The 24,690-nt window shown below is 51.8% G+C and overlaps 1 protein-coding gene across 4 annotated transcripts; it reads right to left on the reverse strand.

Annotated features, from left to right (window-relative positions):
- MMP28 (matrix metallopeptidase 28) lies at window positions 1-24,382 on the reverse strand. 4 transcript variants are annotated; one of them, XM_042966944.1, is made up of 8 exons: window positions 24,217-24,382; window positions 12,759-12,838; window positions 12,361-12,548; window positions 6,972-7,196; window positions 4,760-5,005; window positions 3,349-3,498; window positions 2,886-3,053; window positions 1-2,049 (listed from the first exon to the last, which is right to left on the reverse strand). In XM_042966944.1, the coding sequence occupies exons 1-8, from the start codon at window positions 24,325-24,327 to the stop codon at window positions 1,655-1,657; spliced, it is 1,563 nt and encodes a 520-aa protein (XP_042822878.1). In that variant the 5' UTR covers window positions 24,328-24,382; the 3' UTR covers window positions 1-1,654. The 4 variants fall into 4 exon arrangements, with proteins under 4 accessions (XP_042822878.1, XP_042822879.1, XP_042822880.1 ...); XM_042966945.1 differs by lacking the exon at window positions 24,217-24,382 and adding an exon at window positions 23,689-23,890 and having other exon boundaries at window positions 6,972-7,192; XM_042966946.1 differs by lacking the exons at window positions 3,349-3,498; window positions 4,760-5,005.
- Window positions 24,383-24,690: the final 308 nt, after the last annotated feature.

The raw sequence follows: 24,690 nt of genomic DNA on the forward strand, positions 1-24,690 counted from the left end.
GGCCCACCTGTCACCGAGCGTCCACCCAAAGCTGAGCCCAGCATCACCTGGAGCTCCATGCCTCCGTTAGCACCTCCCGAGGGCTTCCGCCCCGGGGGGCACACAGTGCCTACCGCCCACTTGACTCACGTCCCCTGGCACAGCGTCACATTCATCTCTTGGGTATTTCAGGTCCGTCTGACCCAGTGGGCAGAGGCATTGCCTCGAGAAACTAACCCCTGGGTTCCCTCACCGCTGAGAAACCTGCCCCTGCCCCTCATTCAATAAAGCCTTTAATCAAAGTGTCAGTGCCTTGAGGTGGGGGCCAGGCGGCTCCCTTGAGGGTGATAAAGACCCTCATTTCCCCTCCCCAGGGTTCAAGCCAGAGGGAAAAGGGCAGGCCAAGAGCCTCCTCCCTCTATCCCCGCCAGGACTGGGCGGAACAAAGCACTTGCATCCAAGGGCAGTCAAAGGCCATTTCCCCCCACTGCACAGAGAAAAAAAATGAAGGCGCAGGGCCAGAAATGCCCGTGGGGAGCTGAGGGCTGAATCTTGCCAGATCTTTCTCCCCTTCTGCTGGAAGCCTGGTCTTGCCAAGGTCAGTGTGTGTGCAAATGAGGCACTGGCAGGTGTGGAGGGCGGAGGACAAGAGACCCAGATGCTAAGACGGAGACTGCCTGAGGCAGAAGACAGGCTGGGGAGCTGGTTCCTTCTCCAGGAATCCCAGCTATTCTTGGCCAGCCAGCAGGAGCTCCTGGAATGCTGCGTGTGTGGCCCGAAGAATGGGGCCATTGTGAGTACCAGGCCTCCCCCAGCCTGCAGAGACCCCAGCGCCTGCAGCAGAGCAGCCCTCCAGAGAGGCCCCTGTCCTCTCCTTGCCACCCATGACTCTCCATCTGGCCTGGGGGGTAAGGGAGGGCAGGAACATGTTGCTTTTTCAGGCCCCCTCTCCGCATCGCAACTACTCACACAGAAGTCTGTGGTCTTGGCTTGGATGAAAGAACATGGTTCCAGCGTCTCCAGCATTCGTGCCCCACCTGTTCTTCACTGGCAACCATCCCAAGGAAGATTGATGCCCGCCTCCAGGCCCAGAAGCTGGGGGGGGGGCACCTCTTTATTCCAGCCTCCCCACCCCCCACCAAAAGTCAGGCCCAGCAGGCCTGCATCAGTCTCCCTCTTGTTCTGGGTCCTAACCACCCCCTTCCCTCCCACCCAAGGCTCTCTGAGGTTGGAAATCCTTGTACCCAACCCACCCAAGCTTCCTGGAGGTGAGGCCTCTCATTTAAGACAATTCTCCAAGAACTGAGCCAGAAGGTCCTGAGGGGAAGGAGAGGTTGCCAAGTGGTCGCAACCTCTCCATGGAGTTTTACATCCTCCCCGGTTGCTCAGTGCCACGGCCTCGTGGACAGGAAGTGCACCTTTAGCAGAAGGAACAAAATCCCCAAGGCTTAGGGAGGAAAGTCCTTTGGGGAAAGGTTTGAGACCCTTTTCGGCTTCTGCTTGGATTGATCCCACAAAGTTCAATGTCTTGAGAGCACATTCTTCAGGGAACAGATGCAGACGTGGTCTGGTCTTCTGCAGGGAGGCTCAGAGGCTTCCAAGACAGGGCTTGCCCCTGGGGCAGGGGACACACGTTGGCCATAGGGCATCAGTTCACTAAGAGGTGGGGGCGTCTTCAAAATAGGGCACCCCCCGAGTTGGCGTGCCAGCAGCCCATCCAGGGCAGCTCTGTGGCCCAGCGGCCCGAGTCCGTCACCTGCAGTTTGGTCTGGTCAAGGCGCCAGTAGCGGTCATCTCTGAAGAAGATGATAGAACCGTCGGGCCGGGGCAGGGCACCACTGACCTCCTCAGGGACACCGTCCCAGTCCTGCAGGCCTCGGGGGTAGTAGGGCTCCACCTGCAGTCCACCTCGGGCCAGCACGTAGTAGCGGGCACCCTTGAAGAGTATCAGTCGACCCAGAGGAGGGAAGAATAGGGCCGCGTCTGGGTGGCGGGGCAGGCCTCCTGCCCGGCACAGCTGTGGTGAACCCCACACTGGCTTAGGGCCCCGGAACCTCCAGCATCGGCTCCCTGTAGGGCATCGGGAGAGCCAGGGTGAGCGGGTGGCTCTCGCCCTTTGGTCCTCCACCTCACCTGTGTCCCCCCATTCCCCTGCTCCCCCTCATCCTAGAGCCCAAGGTGGTTAGTATTTGTGATAATCAAAATGGATCACACAGCACTAATAATTCGTTACACCCAGTACGGAGGGACTGTTGTGGCCTAGACCTCCAGCAGGTGTCAGCAGAGGGCAGAGGGCACTGTGGGAACCCATCCCTGGGAGGCGGGAAGCAGGCCCCTCCCTGGGTAGGGAGTGGACTACCAGGAAGGCCAGTCACCATCTTTTCCACAGAGTTCTATGAAGGCAGGGATTTCTGTTTTGTTCACTACTGTAGCTGTAACACCTCCAACAGTGTCTAATGAATATAAGACATTCAATATGTGTTGAATGAATGAAACTACTCAATATACTGCACACTCCTCAGACATCATGCTGTTTGAATTCTCCTTCCCCAAGAAACCTGAGGGATTATTTTCCTCATTCAAGAAATTCAAGTCCGAGAGTTAAGTGACAGGCCCAACCTTACACAGCCAGGATGCCAAGGAGGTAGGACTTTCCGCTGGATCGCAGAGCTCGGGAGTGGTTCTCTGTTCCCCTTCTAGACTCTTCTCTGCAGCTCTCCCACCCTCTCTCTCTGGGACAACCTCCACACCCACGCCCCCCAACCCATCACTGAAGGAACCTCCTAGTAGAGGTCCCTGGGGTCACAGGTTCAGATTGGAATTGAGACTCCTCCCTTCTGTTGACCTTGGACAGAACACCTCCCTTCTCTAGGCCTCAATTTTCTCATCTGCCCCAGGGCTGGTACCTTTGAAGAAGTAGAAGTCCCCATCATCCAGTGACACTGCAGCAGCCTCAATGTGGGGGGGCAGCCCTGCCCACCTCTCCTGTAGTGGGTGTGGCTCAGAGACATTGCCATTCGGTGTCACCTCCCAGAAGTGGCTTCCTTGAAAAACGTATAGTCGCTGTTGCCCATCTGTCCGGAGACAAGAGAGTTGAGGAGTGACCATTGGCCTCCTGCCTTCCTTCCAGGGAAGGTGCTTCCCAGGCAGAGGAGAGAAGATGTGGCCTGCTCAGCTGGGACAGAGGGAAGTGCACAGGACGAAGCAGCGTTTTGCTTGGCGTGGGCTTGCTACCCTGCAGGATGCTTGTGGCTTGGGATTTCTGGATTTTATTACTCATAACCCCACCTTGTATTCCAGCTCTGGAGACCCCTGGAGATGTGGGGGAGGAAGGAAAAAGGAAGTGAGGCACACGTGGGACCATCTTACCTACAGTGATGGCATCGAAGGAAGCATGGCAATATTTAGGACCCTGAATTTCAGGGCGCCTTCCCTGTGTTCTGTGGGGGTCCCAGGCCTCGAAGTCAGTGAACAGCTTTCCTGGGAGCTGGATGGCCACTGAGCCCCCCTGGGGCTTCCCTTCATGGGGAAGGAGAGAAGAGGGAAAGAACACACACGGGTTGGGGCGGGTGTCGAGGGCTCAAGACCTCCCCTTTGGCTCCTTTCATCTTTATCTGATATGAGAGGCAGGGAAGGAGAGTGGGGGTGGGGGTGGGTTAAGAATGGTCCTTGGTTGTTGGTATTAACCACAGCACTAAACTCAAAAGTCCTCTCTTCTGCCCAATAGTCTGGGAGAGAGGGACCCGTTGGAGTGGGGGACCAAACAAGAGTTTGGCACTAAGAAGGGCAGAAGCTTCTCTTCCCTGAGTCCTGGGCAACATAGATGGCATGAGGACATGGTTCGGGGGCCCAGGCTGTGATAGTTACAGCAATTATAATAATTACAACACTATTTCACTTAGGAGACTGAGGCAGAGTCCAACAAGCTTAGAATTTGGCACCAGCTCCTGCGTCCGGGTCTACAGCTTTCTAGCTGTGTGACCTTGGACAAGTGTTCTAACCTCTCTGAGCCCCATTCTCCTCCTCAGTGGACAAAAGGATACTTATGTCGTGAGTGTATTGCATGTTAAGTGACTGGCTGGTAATATACATCCATGAAATAGCAGCTGTTTGTGTAGGTTTCTTAGGGTACAAGAGAAGTTCATGGCCACTAGTACTACCGCCCTGTGAGGTAAGCAGTTATTATCTCGCAGAAGGTGAAACTGAGGGCTCCCAGGGGGTAAATGCTCTGCCCAAGAGCAGCTGCTTAGCACGAATGGCATGGGCTCTCGGCCCTACCCACGCACCGTGCACTCTGAGGGAGGACAGCCCTGGTTGGGCGGCAGCACTGGTCAGTTCATCCTGGGGAGCAGACCTCGTCTGAGTCTACCTCCAGGCAGAGGCCCAGGCTTGGAGGGAAGTGGGCACCAGCGTCAGCGACGCGGGAGGCTGGGGGGGAGCAAGTGGAGCGGGAGCGAGGGCTGGCATGGGGGAAGACGTGGGACCCCTGGCTGGGTCTGGGTGACTGGGCAGGGATGGGAGACGAACTGCCAAGACCGGGGCTGGGCGGGAATCCGGAATTGCATGGAAGGGAGGGCTGTGCGGCGCGGGACCTAGTCGGGATAGAGAGGCCAGGCATGGGGGACAGCAGGAGCGCGAAGGTTTTGGGATTTGAGGGGAGCCTGCGGCTTCCGGATCGGGAGGGATCGGTGGCGGGGAGGCCGGGTTCCCACGCTGGGGACTCGGCTCCGGCTTGCAGCGCGGGCGTCCAGGCCCCGGAGGCGGGGCGGCGGGGGCTCACCATACAGGTCCTGCACCGCCAGCACGTCGTCCCAGCTGAGCAGCGCGTCGCGGCCCAGCCTCTTGTAGTAGGGCGCCATGAGCGCGCGCGGCGCGGGCGAGTGGGCCAGGCCGAGCGTGTGGCCGATCTCGTGCGCCAGCACCACGAACAGGTTGCGCCCGCGGCGGCGGCTCAGGGACCAGCGCTCGTCGCGGTCGAAGTGGGCTTCGCCACGGCGGGGCAGGAAGGCGTGCGCCAGGGCGCCCCCTGCAGGCGGCGCAGAGGGTCAGGGGGAGCCACCCGCCCGCGACACCCCCAAATTCCACCGTCCCGCGCAGGGGCCAAGGGGTGGGTGTGGCTGTCTTCTGCTGCATAATTCCCCTCCTAACGACGTCTGTCAGAGGCTGAACTGTGGAGCGGTGAACTGATGGCGAGGCTATGGGGTGGAGGCGCCTAAGAGGCAGCGTGGTATACACACAGCATGAGACCAAACTGCCTAGTCTTCTATCCTGGTTTCACTATTTTCTAGCTGTGTGACCTTGGGCAAGTAGCACCCCCTCTGATCTGAAATGGGAATGATGATAATGAGCTTCTTCCTCACGGGGTTATGCTGAGGATTAAAGAGGGATGTGGTATATGTGTGTGTTACGTATAATATTTAGTGCCTCGCCCGTAATAAATGCTGCATAGAAATTATTTTCAAAAAGATATGGGAATAGGTGTAGTGGTTATCCCAGAGGTGGGCATGATGAGACCTTACGGATGTTGGTACTGTTTCTTGATCTGGGTGCTGGATATGTGTATGGGTGTGTATAGTATCTTTAATTAAAATTATATATATTTTTGTGTTCTTGCCTTCTTCTGCCGGGGCCCCTTTGTGGGTCTCTACCTGCCAGGTTGTAGTAAGAGTGAGCAGAGGGAGTGAGCTGGATCAGTGATGTTCGAGCTTGTGACATGCCCCAGAGGGAGTTTATCAGTCATGCAGTTCCCAGGGCCTCACTGTTCACAGTTCACTTTCTGCAGGGGCAGGGGTCAGTGAACTGCGCAGCGATGATGTTGGCCTAGAAGCCTGTTGAGGGTGCTTCCAGCGTTGCCTTCTTGGGGCCCAGGCCAACGGGGAATGCCTGCCATTAAAGGAGAACCGCAGGGAGTGTGGGGAATGGGCCGTGTATACGAGGAATACATGCCTCCTGTTTTGAATATGCCTCGAGCAATGTTAGCCCTTTCCATTCAATTCTCCCAATAATCCTGGGAGACAGATGGCAGGTTTCAGAGGGAGAAGGCCTAAACTCAAGAAGACAAAGCACCTGTTCTAAATCAGAGAGCTTTCTCCCAGTCCAGCACCCTCTTAGCCACCGGACCCCACCTGGGTGTGGGCATAAACATCTCATGTAGATATCATGGGTGAAGTGACTCACATGTAAGAATACGTATGTGTTACATGTGGATTCCTGAAAAGCTTAGATTTCTCCCAGTCCTACCCTGGGTACCACCAGCAGGGCCTGGATGTTGGCTTTGCTCTGAGTGGGCTTGTTGGAAAGCAGAGGAGTGTAAGGGAGGTGTGGGCCCTATTGCCCAGGCCACGCAAGGTCTCAAGTCCCCACCATGAAGGGATCTGATCAGGTCTCCTTCCCTCATTAGCAGGAGGAGATGCACAGGGAGCCTGCGTTCAGGTTCTGAAGGCCAGTGTTGGGCAGAATGGGAGGAGAGCAGTTTAAGCTGCCTTTAGGTTGGGGGCAAACAGGAGAACTGTCTGGGCTGTGGGAATGGGAAGCACTTCTGTGACAGGTAGGGGGTAGAATGCCTCTTGCCCTGTGGCAGTGACTGTGGTAGTGGATGCAGGGAGGGTAGGAATGGGGTAGCGGTGGCCTCTGGGTGTTTTCAGGGTGTTGGTCTGGGGAATATCCATGTTTGGAGGACAGGAGAGGTATGGGGCTCTCTAGAAGCAGAGGATGGATGACGGGACCTCAGAAGATTCTCCCAGAAAATACTCTGGAATTTGCAAAGCACTTTCCATGCAGAAGCTCATCTGGCTGTCCTTTCAGCCATGTGGCACACAACTGGACAGAAACCATTGTTCCCATTCTACAGATGAGGAGACTGAGGGCTCTTTAAAAGGGAGTGCAGCTTGGTCAAGGCCAAAGCGAGAGTTTAGGCTCCATTGCCCTCCCCAGACAGCCTTTTCTACCGGGTTCCCCTCCTGCCATGGGAGAGAGAGCCTCTGTGTCAGCACCTGGGCCATCAAAGGCGTTGCCCAGTCCGTCGTTGTGGTCCCCTTGGAAGAAGGTGAGGCGGATGTCAGCGGGGACTGTGGCTGGGGCCTCCCAGAACTCCAGCGCTGAGACATTGCTCCACAGCTGGAAGGCAGCTCGAACAGCCCCACGAACTGCCGGCTCGGGTAGGTGCTGTGGCCAGTTCACCAGGCGGTAGGAGAGGTGCTGCTTGTACCACTTGCTGCCTGCCAGCCAGAGAGGCCACATCAGTCATACCTGCCTGAAGAACCTGGTGCTGGTCCCCGGGGACCCGTATGATGGGGAGACAGGCCCTCGTCCAGGGAGTCCTGGATGTGAAGGCAAGAAAGGCACAGCCCTCGCCCTGGGAAGATCCCATCTGGCTGGGGAGACGCTGCTCTCCTGCACACAGGAGAGGAGAGTGCTCTCCTGCACTACCTTTGTCCTGGAGAGTCTCCGGTCTAGTGGCTTAGTCGGGGGAGGTCCCCGGGGAAAATGTGATCTCTGCCCAGGAAGAGCCCCCAAAACCTGAAGGACTCTCTGGTCTGGGGTCTTTTTCTTCCCCACAGCCTGGGCTGAGCCTGAAAACAAGTCTGCATCTCTTGCTGGTGACAAATCCCTACCCCTGCCTACTGTGTCAGGGGCTGAAGGAAAGATGGGGCCACCGGGGCCACAGCTGTGACCCCCTCTCACCCCTTCTTCCTCTCTACTCTTCAGGCCCACCTGCCCCTCCCGTTCCAGTGCCTCAGGCCTGCTGCCAGAGAAGCTACCAAGACCCATTTATTAGCGTCTTTCCCTGACCCCTAGCCCCCACCCCCCACTTCCTCAGGGACTCTCAAGAGCTCGGAGGTGAAAACAAATAAGAACAAAGGGTGTGTTTTGTCACTCACTGACAGAGAGAAATTTTTCCATCTCCACTTAGTTACGAGTTTCTATTCCTTTGCCCAGAATTGTAATTCCTCCCTTAGGCCTAAGACTCTGGACTCTTGCCCAAACCTCAGGTCAACTGAGTCCCCCTACAGCTCACCACACACCCAGGACCAGGGTGCTTAGAAGGTCCAGAACCCGAGTTTTTCACAGACTATTTCTGAGCCTTGTAAGCTCAGGGGCTGAGACGGTGATCCCAGGTGGTGGAAGATTCACAGCTCAGAGGCAGACCTCATGGGCCCAGGGAGTGCACAGGTATCATGCTATTTTGGGGGCCCCAGTTTCCCAAATGGACCAGAATTCCTGATATATGGGTGACAAGGAGGTGGCCAGGCCAGTGAGCACAGCCCTCTCTTTCCTTGGAGGAACAATTGAAGATTCAGACCTGCTGTCCTTCTGTCTTGGGGAAGTCCTTGCCCAAACTGGGGAAGAGGGCTAAAGTCATGGAAGGTTGGCCATCTCCTTACCAACCTCTCTGCTGTGTTCTCGGGAAATTGAGACCAGGGGGAAGGGACCTGTCCAGGGTCACAGAATGAGTGAGTAGCCAGGCTAGGCCCTGAGCCCAGGCCCTGACATCTGACACTGTGCACTTTCCACTATACCACACAGGTAAGCAGGCACATTTGCTAAGACTCAGGGCTTGTATGTACATTTGTGTAAACATGCTCCTTTCGGTCAAAACAGGGGCTCTGCATGAGCTGAAATTCTCCAGATGGAAGGGAGGGTGGTAGAGAGCAGAGGAGCTGAATGCCCTTTCCCTCCCCCTCGCCCCCCTTCATCCCCCATGGAAGTGGGGGAGGGGCGGGTCTTTTCTCCCACCCTGAGCCAAGCTCCATTCAAGGCAATGCTGCCTCCCTGGGCCTGTTTGGCCTGGCGGCCACCCAACCCCTCCCAGCCAGTGACCCAGCCTCTGGGAGGGAAGAGGGAGGGATTCTTAGGAAGGGAGGGAGAAAAGAAAGGCAGAGGGAAGGTCTGGGGTCCAGAGGTGCCTCAGAGGCCTCTGGACTGGCTGGCGCTGGGCACTTCCACACCTCACTGTGGATGTCTGACCCCCAGACTCTCCCCGCCCACCTTCAAGCTTCTAGAAGTGTGAGGCAGCTCCTTCTGCCTCTTTGCCAATGGTGGGGGAGGGTAGGCTTACTCCCTGGACAAGAAAGGGAGAGGGTGGGCACTTCTCTCACTATAGGTAGCCAGGGAAGGTGACAGCTCGCAGGATAAAAATCCTCTGAATCTGTGTGTGTGTGTGTGTGTGTGTGTGTGTGTGTGTGTGCGCATGTGTTTGGGGGAGGATGGGGAGGACAAACAGGAACAGGACTGAGAGAAGAAAATGGCTAATTTTTCTTGGGAGGGGTTGTTGGTGTGCCCGCCAGGAAGGAAGGAATGCCCTGGCCAGCAGCCTGAGCCCTCTGTCCATCCTAGAGCAGGCTGGCCGCCTCCGGCCCCATCCTGAACTCCGGGCCAGGCAAGGCTGGATTCTGTAGCGACTTCTAGGCCACAGAAGCACCTGGCAGTGCATCCCCCACACCCTTGCTCCAAAATCCAAAAGGGAAGAGGAAAGGTAAAGGACACCAGGAGGAGTGCAGACACCTCGCTGGGGGAGGACCCTGGAGTCCTGACGTCTAACAGGCAATGGACACTGAGGAAAGAGCATGGATTGGAATCCCAGTACTTCTGCTTATAACCTTACATAGCAAATTATGGAATCTCTCCAAACCTTAGTTTCCTTATTTGCAAAGTGCAATTTATAAGACTTGTTTCTGGTAAAAATGAAATGGCAAATGAAATGGCAACATATAGCTGCTGGGCGTATGGTAGGTGCTCAGTAAATATCCATTCACTTCTCCTTCCTTTTCCACCCCAGATTCACCCCTGTGTCCCCCAAACCCACCAGATTCACCCCTATGTCCCCCAACTCCCATCAGATCCACCCCTGTGCCTCCCCAACCCCCACCAGATTCACCCTTGTATCCCCTCCACCCCCACCAGATTCACCCCTGTGCCCCGCCCCCCAACCTCCACCAGCCCCAACCCCCCACCAGCTCCATGAAGGACCAAGGGGGATTGAAAATCTCCCCTGTAGGCACAGAGCGGACCAGACATTCAGAATGAGGTTGCCAGATTTAGCAATTAAAAATATGGAACACCTAGTTAAATTTGAATGTCAGATAAATAACAAATAATTCTTTTAATAAAAAGTGAGAACAAAACAATTATTTTTTGTCCATCTGACATTCAAATTTAACTGGACATCCTGTATTTTGTCCGGCAACTGTACCCTTGAACCCGACTTTGTCAACATAGCATTCTCCACAGAATAGACAGTCATGGGCCTGGAAATCCACATTTTTAAAGCACCTACCCATGTTCTGGGGTTTTCACATGTGGAATCTCATTCAGTCTTCCCAATGACAAGAAGGCTTGGCCACACCCTGGCTATGTGGCCCTGGGGAAGTTCCCCAAGCTCGTTGTCCCTTAGTTTGCCTAACTGTAAAATGAGGATAAATGGCACCCATCTCACAGGGTTGTTATGGGATTAAGTGAGTTAATCCATTTAGAACCATGCTTGGTGCATCATAAATGCTCAGTAAGGGTCAACTGTTATTATTACATTTTCTTTCCTAAGGAAAACATAGGAAGTGTTCAGTGCCTACCAAGCATACAGTTCCTTTCTAGGGAACCTCTTCCCCTAGGGGATAAAGGATGTCAAGCTTCTTCGGGTCACGCTGTGAGCAAGAGGGACAGTCCCTGCCCAACTTGGCCACTGCTGTCTGGACCAGGGGTCAGTGTCAGACAGTGGCATGGGGCCAGGCTGGCAGGGCAAGGCCACCTGCCTGGGAGATGCCTTAGCTTGAATCTCTGTCCCAGATGGAGGCTCCAAATTAAACAGCGACAAATGGACTCCATCGGATTCAGATACTCCCTTGAGAAGGCATGAGAAGATGTCGCCAGAAGGAAGTCTCCCTACTGCTCCTGGATGCTCAGGAGGCATCGTCCCAGTTCTCTGGGAGACCACCTTTAGCCTGGTGGTGGCATGCTGAGACTGTGTCTGGGGCTGCCCCCACCCTCCACTGCAAGCCCCTTCCCCTGGGTGGTCAGGGCCCATCTCTACCTTGCAGGCAGAAAGGGCCTGGGTCTTGGGTGAGGAAATGGAGCAGTGACACACTGCTGAACCCAGAGCCCCAGCTCCAGGAAGGCTGAGCCTTCCACCTTGCCTGTCCAGAAACACAGTGGGATGCAGAACAGGTCGACACCAAGGATGTCTGGAGCCAGAGTCTGGCCCCCATCGCTGCCATCCTCCAGTAGCTAAGGGGAGCCGCCCATGACTTCCTTCTGGATTAGCTAAGAAATAAAAACGACCTATGTGCCTCCTGATCTGCTCATAACAGATATCGTCGGCGAAAGTGGTTAATGCAAATTAAAAGAGGCAATGACCCAAAGTGCTCATGGTAAAAACTCAATTGTAGATGAAAGCCTGACTGAACAAGCCTATCTTGTTGGAAATCTTAAGAACTGCCGACATCAGAGAAAATTAGTACAAACAAGATGTTAAAACCACACACAGTGAAACCTGTTATCGATGAAGAATTGCTAGAAGAAATCAAATCTTCGTAAATCTTAGATCTGTAACTTTTGACCCTGGAAGATTGCATTTGGACAAAAAGGAGAAAGAGGAGGAGAAGGAAAGATAAAAACAAAACTACGAAAGGAAAATCACAATAGCAGAAACTGTGGTGTGTAAAATGAGCTGTGATGAAATGTCCAGAAGAGGCAAATCTGTTCTACTAGGAACAGAAAGTAGATTTCCTGTGGCCAGGAGGGGCTGTGGGGAGGGGATAGGAGGTAGGGGGGAGGGGAGGGGGAGGAGGAGTGACTGCTACCGAGCATGGGGTTTCTATTTGAGGTGATGAACATGTTCTGGAATTAGATGGTGGTAATGGTTGCACAATTCTGCGAATATACTAAAACCCATTGAATTGTACTTGTTAAACGGGTAAATTTTATGGTATGTGAATTATATTTCAACAAAGCTGTTAAAATGTGCTGTAGACAAAATAAAACTGATCAATAGGTCATGTCCTTGTTGAAGAATTCTTGTGAAAAAGGCATTGAATCTGACGAAAATAACTTTGGGACACTATAAAGCAAAATGTTGGCAACAGTTGAACTGCCCTACATCACAAACTGATGGAGGGCTTGATGGGGTTTGCTCTGGAAAATATGTGCCCAATAAAAATTCATCAACGTGGGTGTAATTCTGATTTAAATGTCTGTGTTCACAAACACGGCCCTCTAGTTGAGGGGTCCTGCTCACCCACTGCTTACCCACTGCTCACCCCTCTCTCGCCCTAGGGAAGAGTTTACAGACAAAGCCCCTTGGAGGCTGAACTGGGTTTTTCTCCGGCCACGGGGCTTCCGGGTATTGAGGAATCCCAGCTCAGCTAGATTTAAACAGGGCTCACTCACCTTGCTTTGCAAAGCGTTTCTTCCGCCTCATTCTGGCCAGGCGTCCAGCAAACAAGGCACTGATCCTCTCCGTCCAGGCCGCCTGACTGTCTGTGTCTGCAACCCCACAGCGGGGCCGTGTCATCTGGCGCAAGGTGGCAGTATCCAGCACGCCACTGATGGGCAGCTGGGACACCCACTGGAACTCTCTGTCAGGAGGAATTGAGATAAAGGGTCACAGAGCAAGGGTAGGGGGTGGAGGTGAGGGCAGGGAGATTTCCCTGGGGACAGAGAAGGGAGGGAGCCATGGAGTGTGGCCCTTGGACACAGGTGGGAGGCCAGCCTCCCAGGAAGATGGAGGAGGCTACCCAAGCTTTGCCCTCCAGCACCCCCAAGTTCCCCACATCCCTCCATCCTACTTGAGGGCATTGCTGAATCTTGTCGAGGTGAGGTCTTTGGGGACCTGGTCCTTGAGATATCCGTACTTCTCCAGGAATGCCTGGGGGAGAAAGGAGTGTCAGCCTTCCCATGGTGTGGCATCCTTTCCCCTCCCTTGGTCTCTGAGACTCAGTGGCATATATATCATGCCCAATCTCACCTTCATCTCAACAAAGGGGAAGGAGTCCTAGGACCAAAGTCAGAAGGATATAGACTCAGTTCCTGGCCACCACTGACTAACTTGATGGTCTTGGGCAAGTCACTCAATATTTCTGAACATTAGTGTCCTTCATTCTCAAACTGGCCAAGCAGTCCCCACCCAGCATATTTCACAGCATGGTCAGCAATCACAGCAGGGCATGCGGCACAGTGGAGTTAGGGGCTCTGGAGTCACGTTGGCCTGGGTTTTAATCTCAGTTAGCAAGCTATTTCTGTAAACTACAGGTTTCTTATCCGTAAAAGGGGCTTAGAAATAGTACATAGCTTACAGGCTTTTTGGTGAGGCTTAATCACAATAGTGAATACAAAGTACTCAACACAGTGCCTGTCACCTAGGAGGGGTCCATACAGAGTAGCTATTATAAATATAAATATACACTGTTCATATGCCTCAACTCTGCTCCTGAAGCATCTCTCCTCTCTATGGAGCTGCCCCGTATTATTATTATTTTTTTTTTTTTTGAGAGGTGGGGAGGGGCAAGGGAGAGAGAGAGAGAGAGAGAGAGAGAGAGAGAGAATCCCAGGCAGGCTCCATTCTCAGCATAGAGCCCGATGCGGGGCTATACCCCATGACCCTGGATCATGACCTGAGCCCATATCAAGAGTTGGATGCTCAACCGACTGAGCCACCCAGATGCTCAGGGAGTTGCCCTGTATTGATCAGAAGTTGGGCTGGTCACCTGTGGGCTTTGTCATGCCTGGATTGGGAATTAATTCCCTTTCTAATTCTGGCTTCTTCCTAAACAATCCCATCCCCCCCCCCCCCCCCCCCCCCGCCATATATATTTAAGGCCCTGTGAACAACAAATGCACTTGCTCTCAATTCTACGGTTTGTCTAAAAATTTGGCTCCTTAGGAAAGTCGTTTTGGGGGGTGCCTGGCTGGTGCAGGTAGAGAAGCATGCTACTCTTGATCTCAGGGTTGTGGGTTTGAGTCTCTTGCTGGGTGTAGAGATGATTTAAATACATCTGTTTGAATTAGAAACCTACAACATGGGGCTCCTGGGTGGCTCAGTCGGTTAAGCATTGGACTTTGGCTCAGGTCATGATCTCGCGGATCGTGGGCTCGAATCCCACATTGTACACTCTGCTGTCAGCACAGAGCCTGCTTCAGATCTTCTGTTCCCTTCTCTCTCTGCCCCTCCTCTGCTTTGTGCACACGCTCTCTCTCAAAAATAAATAAACACTAAAAAAAAAAGGAACCTGCAACACTCTGTTTTCATGCATTCATTTGTTAATTCATACAATGTACTAGGTACCCTGCAATGGTCAGCAAGATACCCCTAAAGGAGCTTATACACTTGTGGATAGAAACAGACAATAGAAACCCAGATAACAAGTAAAGGGGGCACTTTTGGTGCTATAAAGAAAAGAAACTGGGCGATGTGATGGAGAATAACTTAAATAGAAAGTTTCCACCAGGAGGAAGAAGGACCAGGTCAGAGAAGGACCACCAGGTCAGAGAAGGACCATCTGAAGAGCTGAGAGTTTATGTGAGCCCTAAAGAATGAGAAGTTGCTGGCCATGCAATGAGGTAGGAAAGGGTATTCCAGGCAGAGGAGCAGCCAATGCAGAGCCCTGAGCTAGGAACGATGTTGCTGCGTCCAAGGAGTGGAAGGAAGGCTGGAACACAGAAGTGTGAAGAAGCAGTATGTGGGATGAGGCCACAGGGAGAGGCAGGACTGTCACCAAGGTAGGAAATGGGAGTTTTATTTGGGTCTTGATGATGGGTTAATTGTGGGGAATGAAAGAAAGAGAGGAATCCTGGGGGCGCCTGGGTGGCTCTAGTCGGTTGAGCGTCCGACTTCGGCTCAGGTCATGATTTCATGGTTCATGAGTTCAAGCCCTGCGTTGGGCTCTGTGTTGACAGCTCAGAGCCTGGGGCCTGCTTCCGATTCTGTGTCCCCCTCTCTCTCCGCCCCACCCCTGCTTGCGCTCTGTCTCTCTCTTTCAAAAATGAATAAACACAAAAAAAGTTTTTGTTTTTTTTTTAAAAAGAAAGAGAGGAATCCAGGATGGCTCTTCAAGTTTTGCCTTGGATGGCGATGCTATAGACTGAGGAAACCAAGGAGGGGAACAGATGGGGGTGGTTGGGACAAAGATGGACACTCAGATGTCAGGCGGCCCTGGTTGTATGATCCTGAAGCTCAGGGGAGAAGCTAGAATCTTCCAGCATGTAGATGATGTGACCACTATGATATCACAGCTGGATGTGATCCTCCGGGGAAATTAGTGTAACTGGAGAACATCTTGTGGCCCAAATGCCTGTTACCCACTGCCTGTCCTCACACACCTGGAAGTTGCTCTCCCCGCAGCCATGTGTTTGGAGGCCAGTGGAGAGAAGCGTGTGACTCACTGTCCTCACCTATCACCAGCCCTACCCTTCTGGGAAACGATGCACTTGGCTCCCTGCTTGCCCTTGTCACTGTGAAAAGCCTCATCAATGGATTAAAAGAAATGTCACCTCAGCTGCTTAATTCTTATGCAGACACACATTGTGTCTCCAATTTTACCCTCCTTGCTGTGTTACCTATATGGAAATAATTTTCTGTCTTCCTTGTCCTCTCACTCACTTTTCTTTGCTATATATATTTTTTTTAGGCTTACTTATTCTGAGAGAGAGAGAGAAAGTGAGCAGGGGAGGAGGGACAGAGAGAGAGGGAGAGAGAACATCCCAAGCAGACTGTGTGCTGTCAGCACAGAGCCCAATGTGGGGCTCAATTTCATGAACTGCAAGGTCATGACCTGAGCTGAAACCAAGAGTTGGATGCTTAACAGACTGAGCCACCCAGGTGCTCCTCTTTGCTGTATTTCTTTTTTTATTGTTATTAATTTTTTAAATATTTATTTTATTTTTAAGGGAGAGAGAGAGTGCACACGTGCTCTCATGAGCGGGGGAGGGGGAGGGGCAGAGAGAGAGGGAGACACAGAATCTGAAGCAGGCTCCGAGCTATCAGCACAGAGCCTGATGGGGCTTGAACTCATGAACCTCGAGAACATGACCTGAGCCAAAGTTGGCACTTAACTGACTGAGCCACCCAGGCGCTCCTGCTGTATTTCTTAAATCCATTCCAATCACAGCTGCTGTTTCAAGGAAAAAGTGCAAACAGAGAATGAAATGAGACACTAAGAGCCAGGATGGGCAAGTTCCTAAGCGTTTGCAAGTATCCAGCCTCTGTTTTGTGAATTTCATTATATCTGCCTTCAGCGACCTCCACATCCTCTTCTCAATAAAGGGTTCCCATAAGGAACCCTTATTCTAGACAAAAAAATACTCCCCAAGTCCATTTGATTATTTTTCTGCACTAATTTATTAGTATTTCAGTACTATTTTCTTTTTTCTCTTTCCAAATGTATACTATTTGGGGATGCATAATGGATTAAAGGGGTTCTAGTGGCTTAATCTGGAGACTATGTATTGCCTAAAATAGTGTGGCATCATGGACTAGCCACCAGGGTTGGAATCAAGCATCTGTTCCTGACCCTGACTTTGGGTGGCCAGGGACAAACTACTTAACATCTCTGAGCCTCTGCTTCTTTACCCACAATGTGAAAACAAGAATAGCCTCAAAGGATTCTCAGAAGGATGAAGTAAAGCAACGGACATCTAGCGTGCATAGTAAATACTCAATGAACAGTTGATCTAGTTGATTTACCTTAGTAGAAACCTAACAGACTTTTGGAATGTAACCCATCTAAAAAGATGGGAAACGAACACTCTGAACAAGGCAGTTACACCTCTGTTCTCCATTCAGGTGCTCTATCTTAGACTTGCCTCACCCCAGCCAGGTACCTTATTCTCTTCCTTGCCTCCTCCCTTTCCCTCGGTGAGGATGGATAGAGTGGCTTTAAAACAATTTTTTTTTAATGTTTATTTTTTATATATAGAGAGAGACAGAGTACGAGTGGGGAGGGGCAGACAGAGAGGGAGACAGAAACTGAAGCAGGCTCCAGGCTCTGAGCTGTCAGCACAGAGCCCGATGCGAGGCTCGAACCCACAAACCATGAGATCGTGACCTGAGCTGAAGTTCAACGCTTAACCAACTGAGCCACCCAGGTGCCCCAGGTGCCCAGCCAGGCTTTCTAAAGGAAGCCAGGAAATCAATGTCCCTTAGAAGCAGATTTGCCGAGTGACTTGGGAGAGGCTGGGTCACAGGCTAACAAGCTGGCACTCCCTGTGCTCCTCCCCGCAAGCCCGCCCAGCCCTTATCAGAAAGTTGGCTCTGGTTCTGGAACTATGAGGCCTTGGACAGTGCAGGAGAAGGGAGGGGGTACTGACTAGCGGCGTCTCCTGTTTCCTGGCTGGGCTGCCGCGCCTGGTACTTTGGCAGGCACGGTGGTGTGGAGGGCAGGATGGGGGTGGAGGCCTTTTTTTTTTTTTTAGGGGTCCTTCAGAGAGGAAATCCTGGGTCTCTCTTCCTGACTGGTCTCTGGGACCCTGCGGGTTGCAAGCCAGAGCTGAATTCCCAGGAGGCTGTGTGAGCACATGACCAGGCCAAGAGACAACAAAGGAATGAGAAAAATAAATTTTAAGAATTTGACATTCTATATTTCCATAAAAGCACTAAAATATTATAATAGCAATGATCAGAACTTAAGGATTCCCTTATACTTATTTTATTTTTAATATGAACATTAATTTTTTAATGTTTATTTACGAGAGAGAGAGAGAGAGAGGGAGGGAGAGCGAGTGCACAAGCGAGGGAGGAGGGGCAGAGGGGGGGAGGTTCCAGGTTCTGAGCTGCCAGCACAGAGTTTGACATGGGGCTCAAACTCACGAACCCTGAGACCACGACCTGAGCCCACGTTGTACACTTAACTAACTGAGCCACCCAGGCGCCCCATGAACGTTAATATTTTTAATATGAACATTTTAAAATTACATATAAGAAGGGGCCCCTTCATGTCCTCAGTGCTGAGGGCTCTAAAGTCCTGCAGAGAGGAGGCAGAGCCACATCCCTGGGTGTTGTCCCCTAACTCTCTTCTGTGAGCTCATTTGCCAAGCCTCAGTTTTTGCCTGCCAAGGTGACAGAAATGCCCTGTCTGCATGGGATAAAGAGCAGGGGTGTGGGGCAGGTGACAGTGTGGCCAAGGGATCCCAGGAAGAGACACAGGACTAGGAGGTGGAGCTCCTGTTCTCATTCCAGCTTGATCACTAACACCTTGGAGGTGTCATTTCCCTTCTGGGCTGTCATTTTCCTAGGGCTTTTCCTGGGATCTCTTAGGGACCCCCTGAGCTCCACTTGGGGTCACCCCCATGGAGGCTGTGTCCTGGCAGCTCCTCTCAGCCTTGCAGTTCCAGACACCACGTTTTCTCTTTTCCCTGTTCTCCACCCATCCTCTCTCCTGCAGATCCCAACGCTTGAACTGAGCAGAGAGGAAGGTGGAGGACTGTGCCCTTCCGTGATTCACCCTGCTCAGACCTAGAAGCTTGTGACAACCTGCCTCACCCACTTGCTCAGGGCTGGGGCCGCTTCCCTGGGGAGTCGTCTCTAAGAAGTCCTGGGAGGGGCTGTGGTGTCTGGGTAAAATGAAAATGATTCTCCCTGGGACCCAGGAAGCTGAGTGGAATTGGAACTCTGGGGTTCTAGCCTTGCATCTGTCCTGACTTGCTTTGGGAGGGTGTGTAGAGCCCAGCCCCTTTAGTGCTTGAGGGATGGGGAAATTCTGGTCATTTTGTATCAAGGCAAGACTAGCAATGAGGTGTAGCAAAATGAATTGAGGCCTGAGTCGAGAATTCTGAGTCACTGGCCTGCCAGGGCAACAGCACTGGGCTGTGTCTTGAGTTTTATTCCTTTGCTACTAAGAACTGTGTGTCCTTAGGCAAGTTCTGTGCCTCTCTGGGCCTCAGTTTCTTCTTCCATAGAATGAGAGAGTTGGATTAGAGCTAAAATGTACTCCACCTTAATCTACCATCATGACCTTGCCTCTGTAACTGATTAGCTACGTGAACTATGACAAAGTTACTTAACCTCTCTGTGACTCAAAGTGTGACATGGGGGTAAGAATGCTTTAGGTTTCTCACAGGAGTGTGGTAAAAATCCAGTAAGTACATGCCTTGGGAAAGCTTTATGATAGTTGCCCCATTAAAAACGTTGTGTCCCCCACTATAGTCACAGAGAGTTATTGCTAGAAAGGAACTGTGTTAGGTAAGTCTAGGAAGGGCAGGGCCCAGTCTTACATCTAAAGAGTGGCCGTGATACCCTCAGTATCAAAGAACTGCAGGAGCAAAACTGAGACCAAGACTTTTTAAATTGCAAAATGGCAAGCTCATGCAGAAACCATGTTGCTTTACCTGTGACTTATTTCATCTCGTATCACCTTTCATTGTGATTTCATTCTTTCCAGAGTGACTCTGTGATTATCTTTGTCATTCAATACATCTTGAGCACTATTAACCAAGTCAAGATGCAAGGGATGATAGTTGGTGTTCTGCCTTGGCATGTTCTAGAAATAAAAATATTTTCTGGTAATCAGGAACACAGTGAGTCCTTGACTAGTGCAGAGCTTTTAAGGGGTTTCCACCTTTGAGTTTCAGAATCACCTTGCAAGAACATAGGCAGGATGGGTGTTGCTAATCCCATGTTAAAGATGGGGAAAGAAAGTCTCAGGAGAGCAAGCAGTGCCTTGCTAAAGGATCCTAAGTGAGTTCAGATCCTCTCTACCTATCCCTGGATGTCTTATTTGACATTCAAACAAGTGACTCAGAAGCTTTAAAACTGAAGGCAAAGCTTCCAACCTGCTCTCTCCACTGGGGAGACAATTCTTAAATGAGAAAAAGGCAAAGCTGGGGATGTTTCTAGCTGGATTCCTCCCACCTCTTCTGCAAGCAGGTTCAGGGGCAGAGCAGAGGAAAGAAGATGTTTAGGTGGTGGACTCTGGCTTTCAATAGAAGCTGGGATCACATCTCCCATCACACCCCAAACAGGTCTTCTGACAAGCTACAGGTATTCATTCATCAGGACTCAAGCATGTTCCTTCCCAAAGACAAACATGTTTCCGGGATGCTTTGCCTTTGTTCTCTGGCTCCTGGAGTCTACGGAAGGCCCCAGGGCAGTAGGACCAGCTCAGACCCTTTCCCTTTATTTTGGGCAAAGTTTCCCCTTCCCTCTGACTCCCTGCCTGTCCCCCCTCTTTCCCTTGTCCCTAGTCTCATATTCACAAAGTTCTGTCTGGGAGTAGCTTTGATATCTCTTGCTGTATTCCCCGCTTCTTTCATTTTGCATCCTTAAGGAAGTTGGAAAAAATTAGCTGGTCAGTCTCCACCCAGACCCCTCTTGTACTTCTTCTAACGCCAAATAATCATACTGAATGGTCCTCACTAGGATTGCAGGGCTAAATTTAGGGCATGAAATCATGCTCTAACCAGAGTTGTCTACCTATCTTGCTGCTATGTTCCTGCTTCCACCACCCAGCTTTTGCTAGATTTCTTGGTTTTCTACTGTTTTGACTACTGCTTTTCCACCAACTCATGGTTCTCTGGGACCCTTGAGAGCCTCTATTTACCCTGCATCCATGAGTCACTGAGCTGAGCTGAGGAATGGCTTCCACGCCCGGGCTTCTGGGCTTCTGACTCACAAAAAGTCAAATGAATAGCTCTGGGGTATGAGAAACAGACACTGCATCTGGGGGTGGAGACTCCACAGAAGCTCCAATGTTTCCCTGGAGAAATGAACTAGCCAGCCCCTTATTGTACTGACACAACGGGAGTAGCTATGCAGATATGCATAGACCACCAAGGGGAAGGCAGGTCTTGGACGTACCACCTGGGTGTTTTAAAGCAGGTCCAAGCACAGCACAGTAGGTAGATCCCTTGGGACAGTCTGTGTCACCCAAAAACAGAATAGGGCCTGATTGGGATCAGGAGGGGGGCCGGGGTGATGAGGTCATTCATCAACTCTCAATCCTGCAACTCAGCAGTGGAGGCCCTTCCTGCTCACTAGTGTCTCGTAAGCAGCCCTAGTTTTCCCAAGTGGGCAACAATGAACTTGTTCATAATGTAGCTTTGTGAGCAGTCAGTCTCCTCCTAGGCAAAGCCCACTTTGCAAAACCCTCAACTTTATTACTTTGTATGCATACAAGGGACACATACAGCCATGCACACAGGACGCAGGGATAAATACGGAGACATGGGAATGGGAATGCAGACACATGCACACAGACAGACATGGACACACAGGCAGATGAAACGGACACACACTCACACACCCATACAGGCACTGGCACACAAACACACCAAAGCCAAAGAATGTTAGCTCTGGGAGAGTCATTTAAGAAATTTTACTCCCTCATTTTAACAAAGGAGGAAACTGTAGCCTGGAGAAGTGAGGGGACTAGCTCAAGATCACACAGCTGGTTTTTATTCTTTCTTTCCTTCTCTGTCCTGAATTCTGAACTTTGCCCACAAGCTCAGCAGGAGTGCTGTGCTTTGCTTGGGGGTCTAGCTCTGTACCGCAGTCAGGGAATTATACCTGAGCAAAGAGCCAGGGTGATCACGGGGCTCACTTTGTGTGGTTCCCTTCTGTGGATGGTTGTATTTCCCCAAGTGACCACAACAATAAGAACATTCCCATGCTCTTCTTACAATGACTTCAACACTCCTGCCACCAGTTGTGGGGTCTGTGTTCCTTCCCTTGATCTGGAGCTTGTGACTGCTCCAGCCGATCGATGGGGTGCAGCAGAAGCAATGCTGTGCAACTTCCTAGTGTCAGTCATAAAGAGGATAGGACTTCTGCCCTCTCTCTGTCTCTCATCACACTCATCCTGGAGACCCAGCCACCACATTTGGGCCCAAACCAGCCCACATGGAGAAACCATGTGGATGGGCCCATAGGAGAAAATCGTGGCCCCCAGTTGACAGCCAGCGAGCCTTCAGATGATCCCATCCTCAGACATTGTAGAGCAGAGACAAGCTGCTCTTATGTGCCCTGTTTGAAATTCTGACCCACAGTATCTATGAACATAATAAATGTTTGTTTGACTTTACTAAGTTCTGGGGTCATTTATAATGTAGCCATAGTAACTGCAACACCATCTCTTAGGAATTATAGCCCTGTGCTGCCTCTTGTCCGATGCTGAAAATAGTTGCCTCACATATTTTGCCCTGTGTTATTGTTCTAGGAGACCTAAGTCACCAAGCCAGGACTTTAATCCGTTCTCTAAAATAATGATAAAGATAAATAATAACAGCAACAATATTGAAAGCAACTTCCTTTTATAGACTGCTTTCTATGGACTGGGCATTGTGTTGAGCATTTTATATACATTATCTCAACGAAGCCGCATAGCAGTCTTATGAAATAGGCATTTATTATTAACCTCCTCTGTACAGAGAAGAAAACTTCATAGAGATTAAATGATTCACTTATGGTTTGCACACAGGTCTGTCTGACACTGAAGCTGATGCAATTGACCATATACAGAAGCTCACACAGACACACTCACACCCCCCAATCTGCATTATATATACATACATATGTACATGCCTAGGCATATAAAGATGCATACACACCCATTACACTTTTCCAGGATTTTTTATACATTTAAAATATTTCTTGTTCTCAGAGGTAAAAATCCCCTTCCCCCAATTTATGTTAAATAGACTGCAAGAGACCCAATCTGCTTAGTATTATGCTTCCCAAGCACACCCCAAGATAAAATTCTCTCCATCTGGGGCCACCACAGGCATGGGCGGCAGAGATATTGTCTCTGTTCTCCTGCCAAGGATTGTCTGGGACCCAGACTTTGGGGGAGGTGGGGCGGGACTCTTAATAGGACTTGGCTTGGTAGACAGAAGCCTTCTCCTGGGGCCATGAGAACTGTGCACTTGATGTTGTACGTTTCAAAATTCAGTGAGACACAGTGATTCCCAAACATGCAAAAGCAGAGAGCACAGAACAAGAGACCAGTGCTTGGAAGGGGAGCAGGTGAAGGAGTTTGACACAGGACCCCCCTTGTTGAAATAAGGTAATTTCCAAATATTCCAGAATAGTGATGGGAGCTGGCTGATGGGATGAAGAGCCATTCAATGGGGGCCTCTTCATTCTGTAGGTTTACTAGATTCAGCATGCCTCTTCTTAGGAAGAGGAATGGGAGGTACTGAGAATTTCTTGGCTGGCAGTTTCAGAACAGGAAAGAAGCTCTTAGGGAGCAAGAGTCTCAGGGCAGAGCACTGGGCTCAAGAACTTAGAACTTCTCCTTGGGGCGCCTGGGTGGCTCAGTCCGTTAAGCGATGGACTCTTGGTTTTGGTTCAGGTCATGATCTTGGGTTCATGAGATCAAGCCCTCAGTGGAGCCTGCTTGAGATCTCTCTCTCTCCCTCTGCCCCTCCCCCTCCCTCGCTTGTGTTAGGCACGTTCTCTCTCTCTCAAAAAAAAAAAAAAATTAGAACTTCTTAAAATAGTGGAGACCCCAGTTCTAATCTTGCGAATACAGACAGAGATGGATACTGATGTATTATTACAATCATCTTTATCTGGAAAATAGATACCCCAAGTGGATCCCCACCCCTGCCTTCAAAAAGTTCCCCTTGTGCAATCTACAGCAAGCAGCTGAATTCCAAAAGAAGGAAAGTGAAATGGGAAGTGTTTAAGGTTCACCTCCAACTCTCTGCCCCCTTTGTCAAATTCGGTCCTGAAGCACTGTTCCAAAGCTCCTTAGAAGCAATCCTTGAGACTATATGTAATATTCTTACCCATTTTACAGGTTATGAAACTAGTCCCGAGCTTGGGCGCTGACAAGCCGCTGGCTCAGTGGCAGTACCAGCCCAGGAAGCCAGTGTTGTCTCCTGTGTCCCTGGCCAGTCAGCGGTACTCTCTCCACCTCATCAATCTGGGGGCCTTTGCAGCCTCTGGGAAGGCTCGGGGCATCGGATGAATGAATGGCCAAGTCTCCCCAGCCTAGGCGGTGAGGGGCAGTAGGTCCGTGTCAAACTAGGGTGCAGAGGCCACTTCTCTCTCTGTTGTTGCCCGCCTGTCCCATCTTGTCGCTCCCTCCTTCCCCCGTCCGGGAAAATCAATGCAGATCCGCGTGCCTGGGTGGTCCCAGCCCTGGCACGGGGGAGAATGTTCCCCAGACTCTTTGTGTGCAAGTGTGTAGAGCGCGGACACCGGGAGGGTAGTGCAGATTGCCGGCTCAGATGGGACGGCTGGGTGACCTGACTGCAAAGTTCTGGGGGGTCTCTAGCCCTCGGCTCCCTTTCCGCCCTGCACACATCCTTTACCTCCGCTTCCCTGCGCAGCTCCTGGCCTCCGCGCTCGGCGAGCTGGGCGTCCAGGCCGCCCCACAGCAGCAGCGGCAGGGCGCGCAGCAGGAGGCCGACACGCGCCGCCATCTCGCCGCCGCCCCCGCCACGGGGCGCGGGCACGTGGGGAGCCGCTGAGTGCGCGGCTGCCCGAGGCGGTCAGTGGTGCCCGGGACCCCGCGGATGCTCCAGCTCTGCGCCGCCCCCGCGCGGAGGAGGGAGGGCCTAGGGGCGCTCCGGGGCCCCGGCTCGCTGCGCCGGGCCGCCCCTCTGGCCGCTTCGCGGGGATCCGGCCCCAAGTGGTGCAGACCAGGCAGTGCCTGCCGGCGGGTCGCCGGCGGGGGACCTGGAAGGCAAGGGAGGAAGGGAGGGAGGAGGGGCGGGGGCCGGGCACTCCGGCCCCACCCACTCCGTTCCGCCGCTGGAACGCGCCGCAGTCCCGGAGCCTCTTCC

This window comes from Panthera tigris, chromosome E1 (assembly GCF_018350195.1).
Source record: "Panthera tigris isolate Pti1 chromosome E1, P.tigris_Pti1_mat1.1, whole genome shotgun sequence".
Taxonomy (NCBI): domain Eukaryota; kingdom Metazoa; phylum Chordata; class Mammalia; order Carnivora; family Felidae; genus Panthera; species Panthera tigris.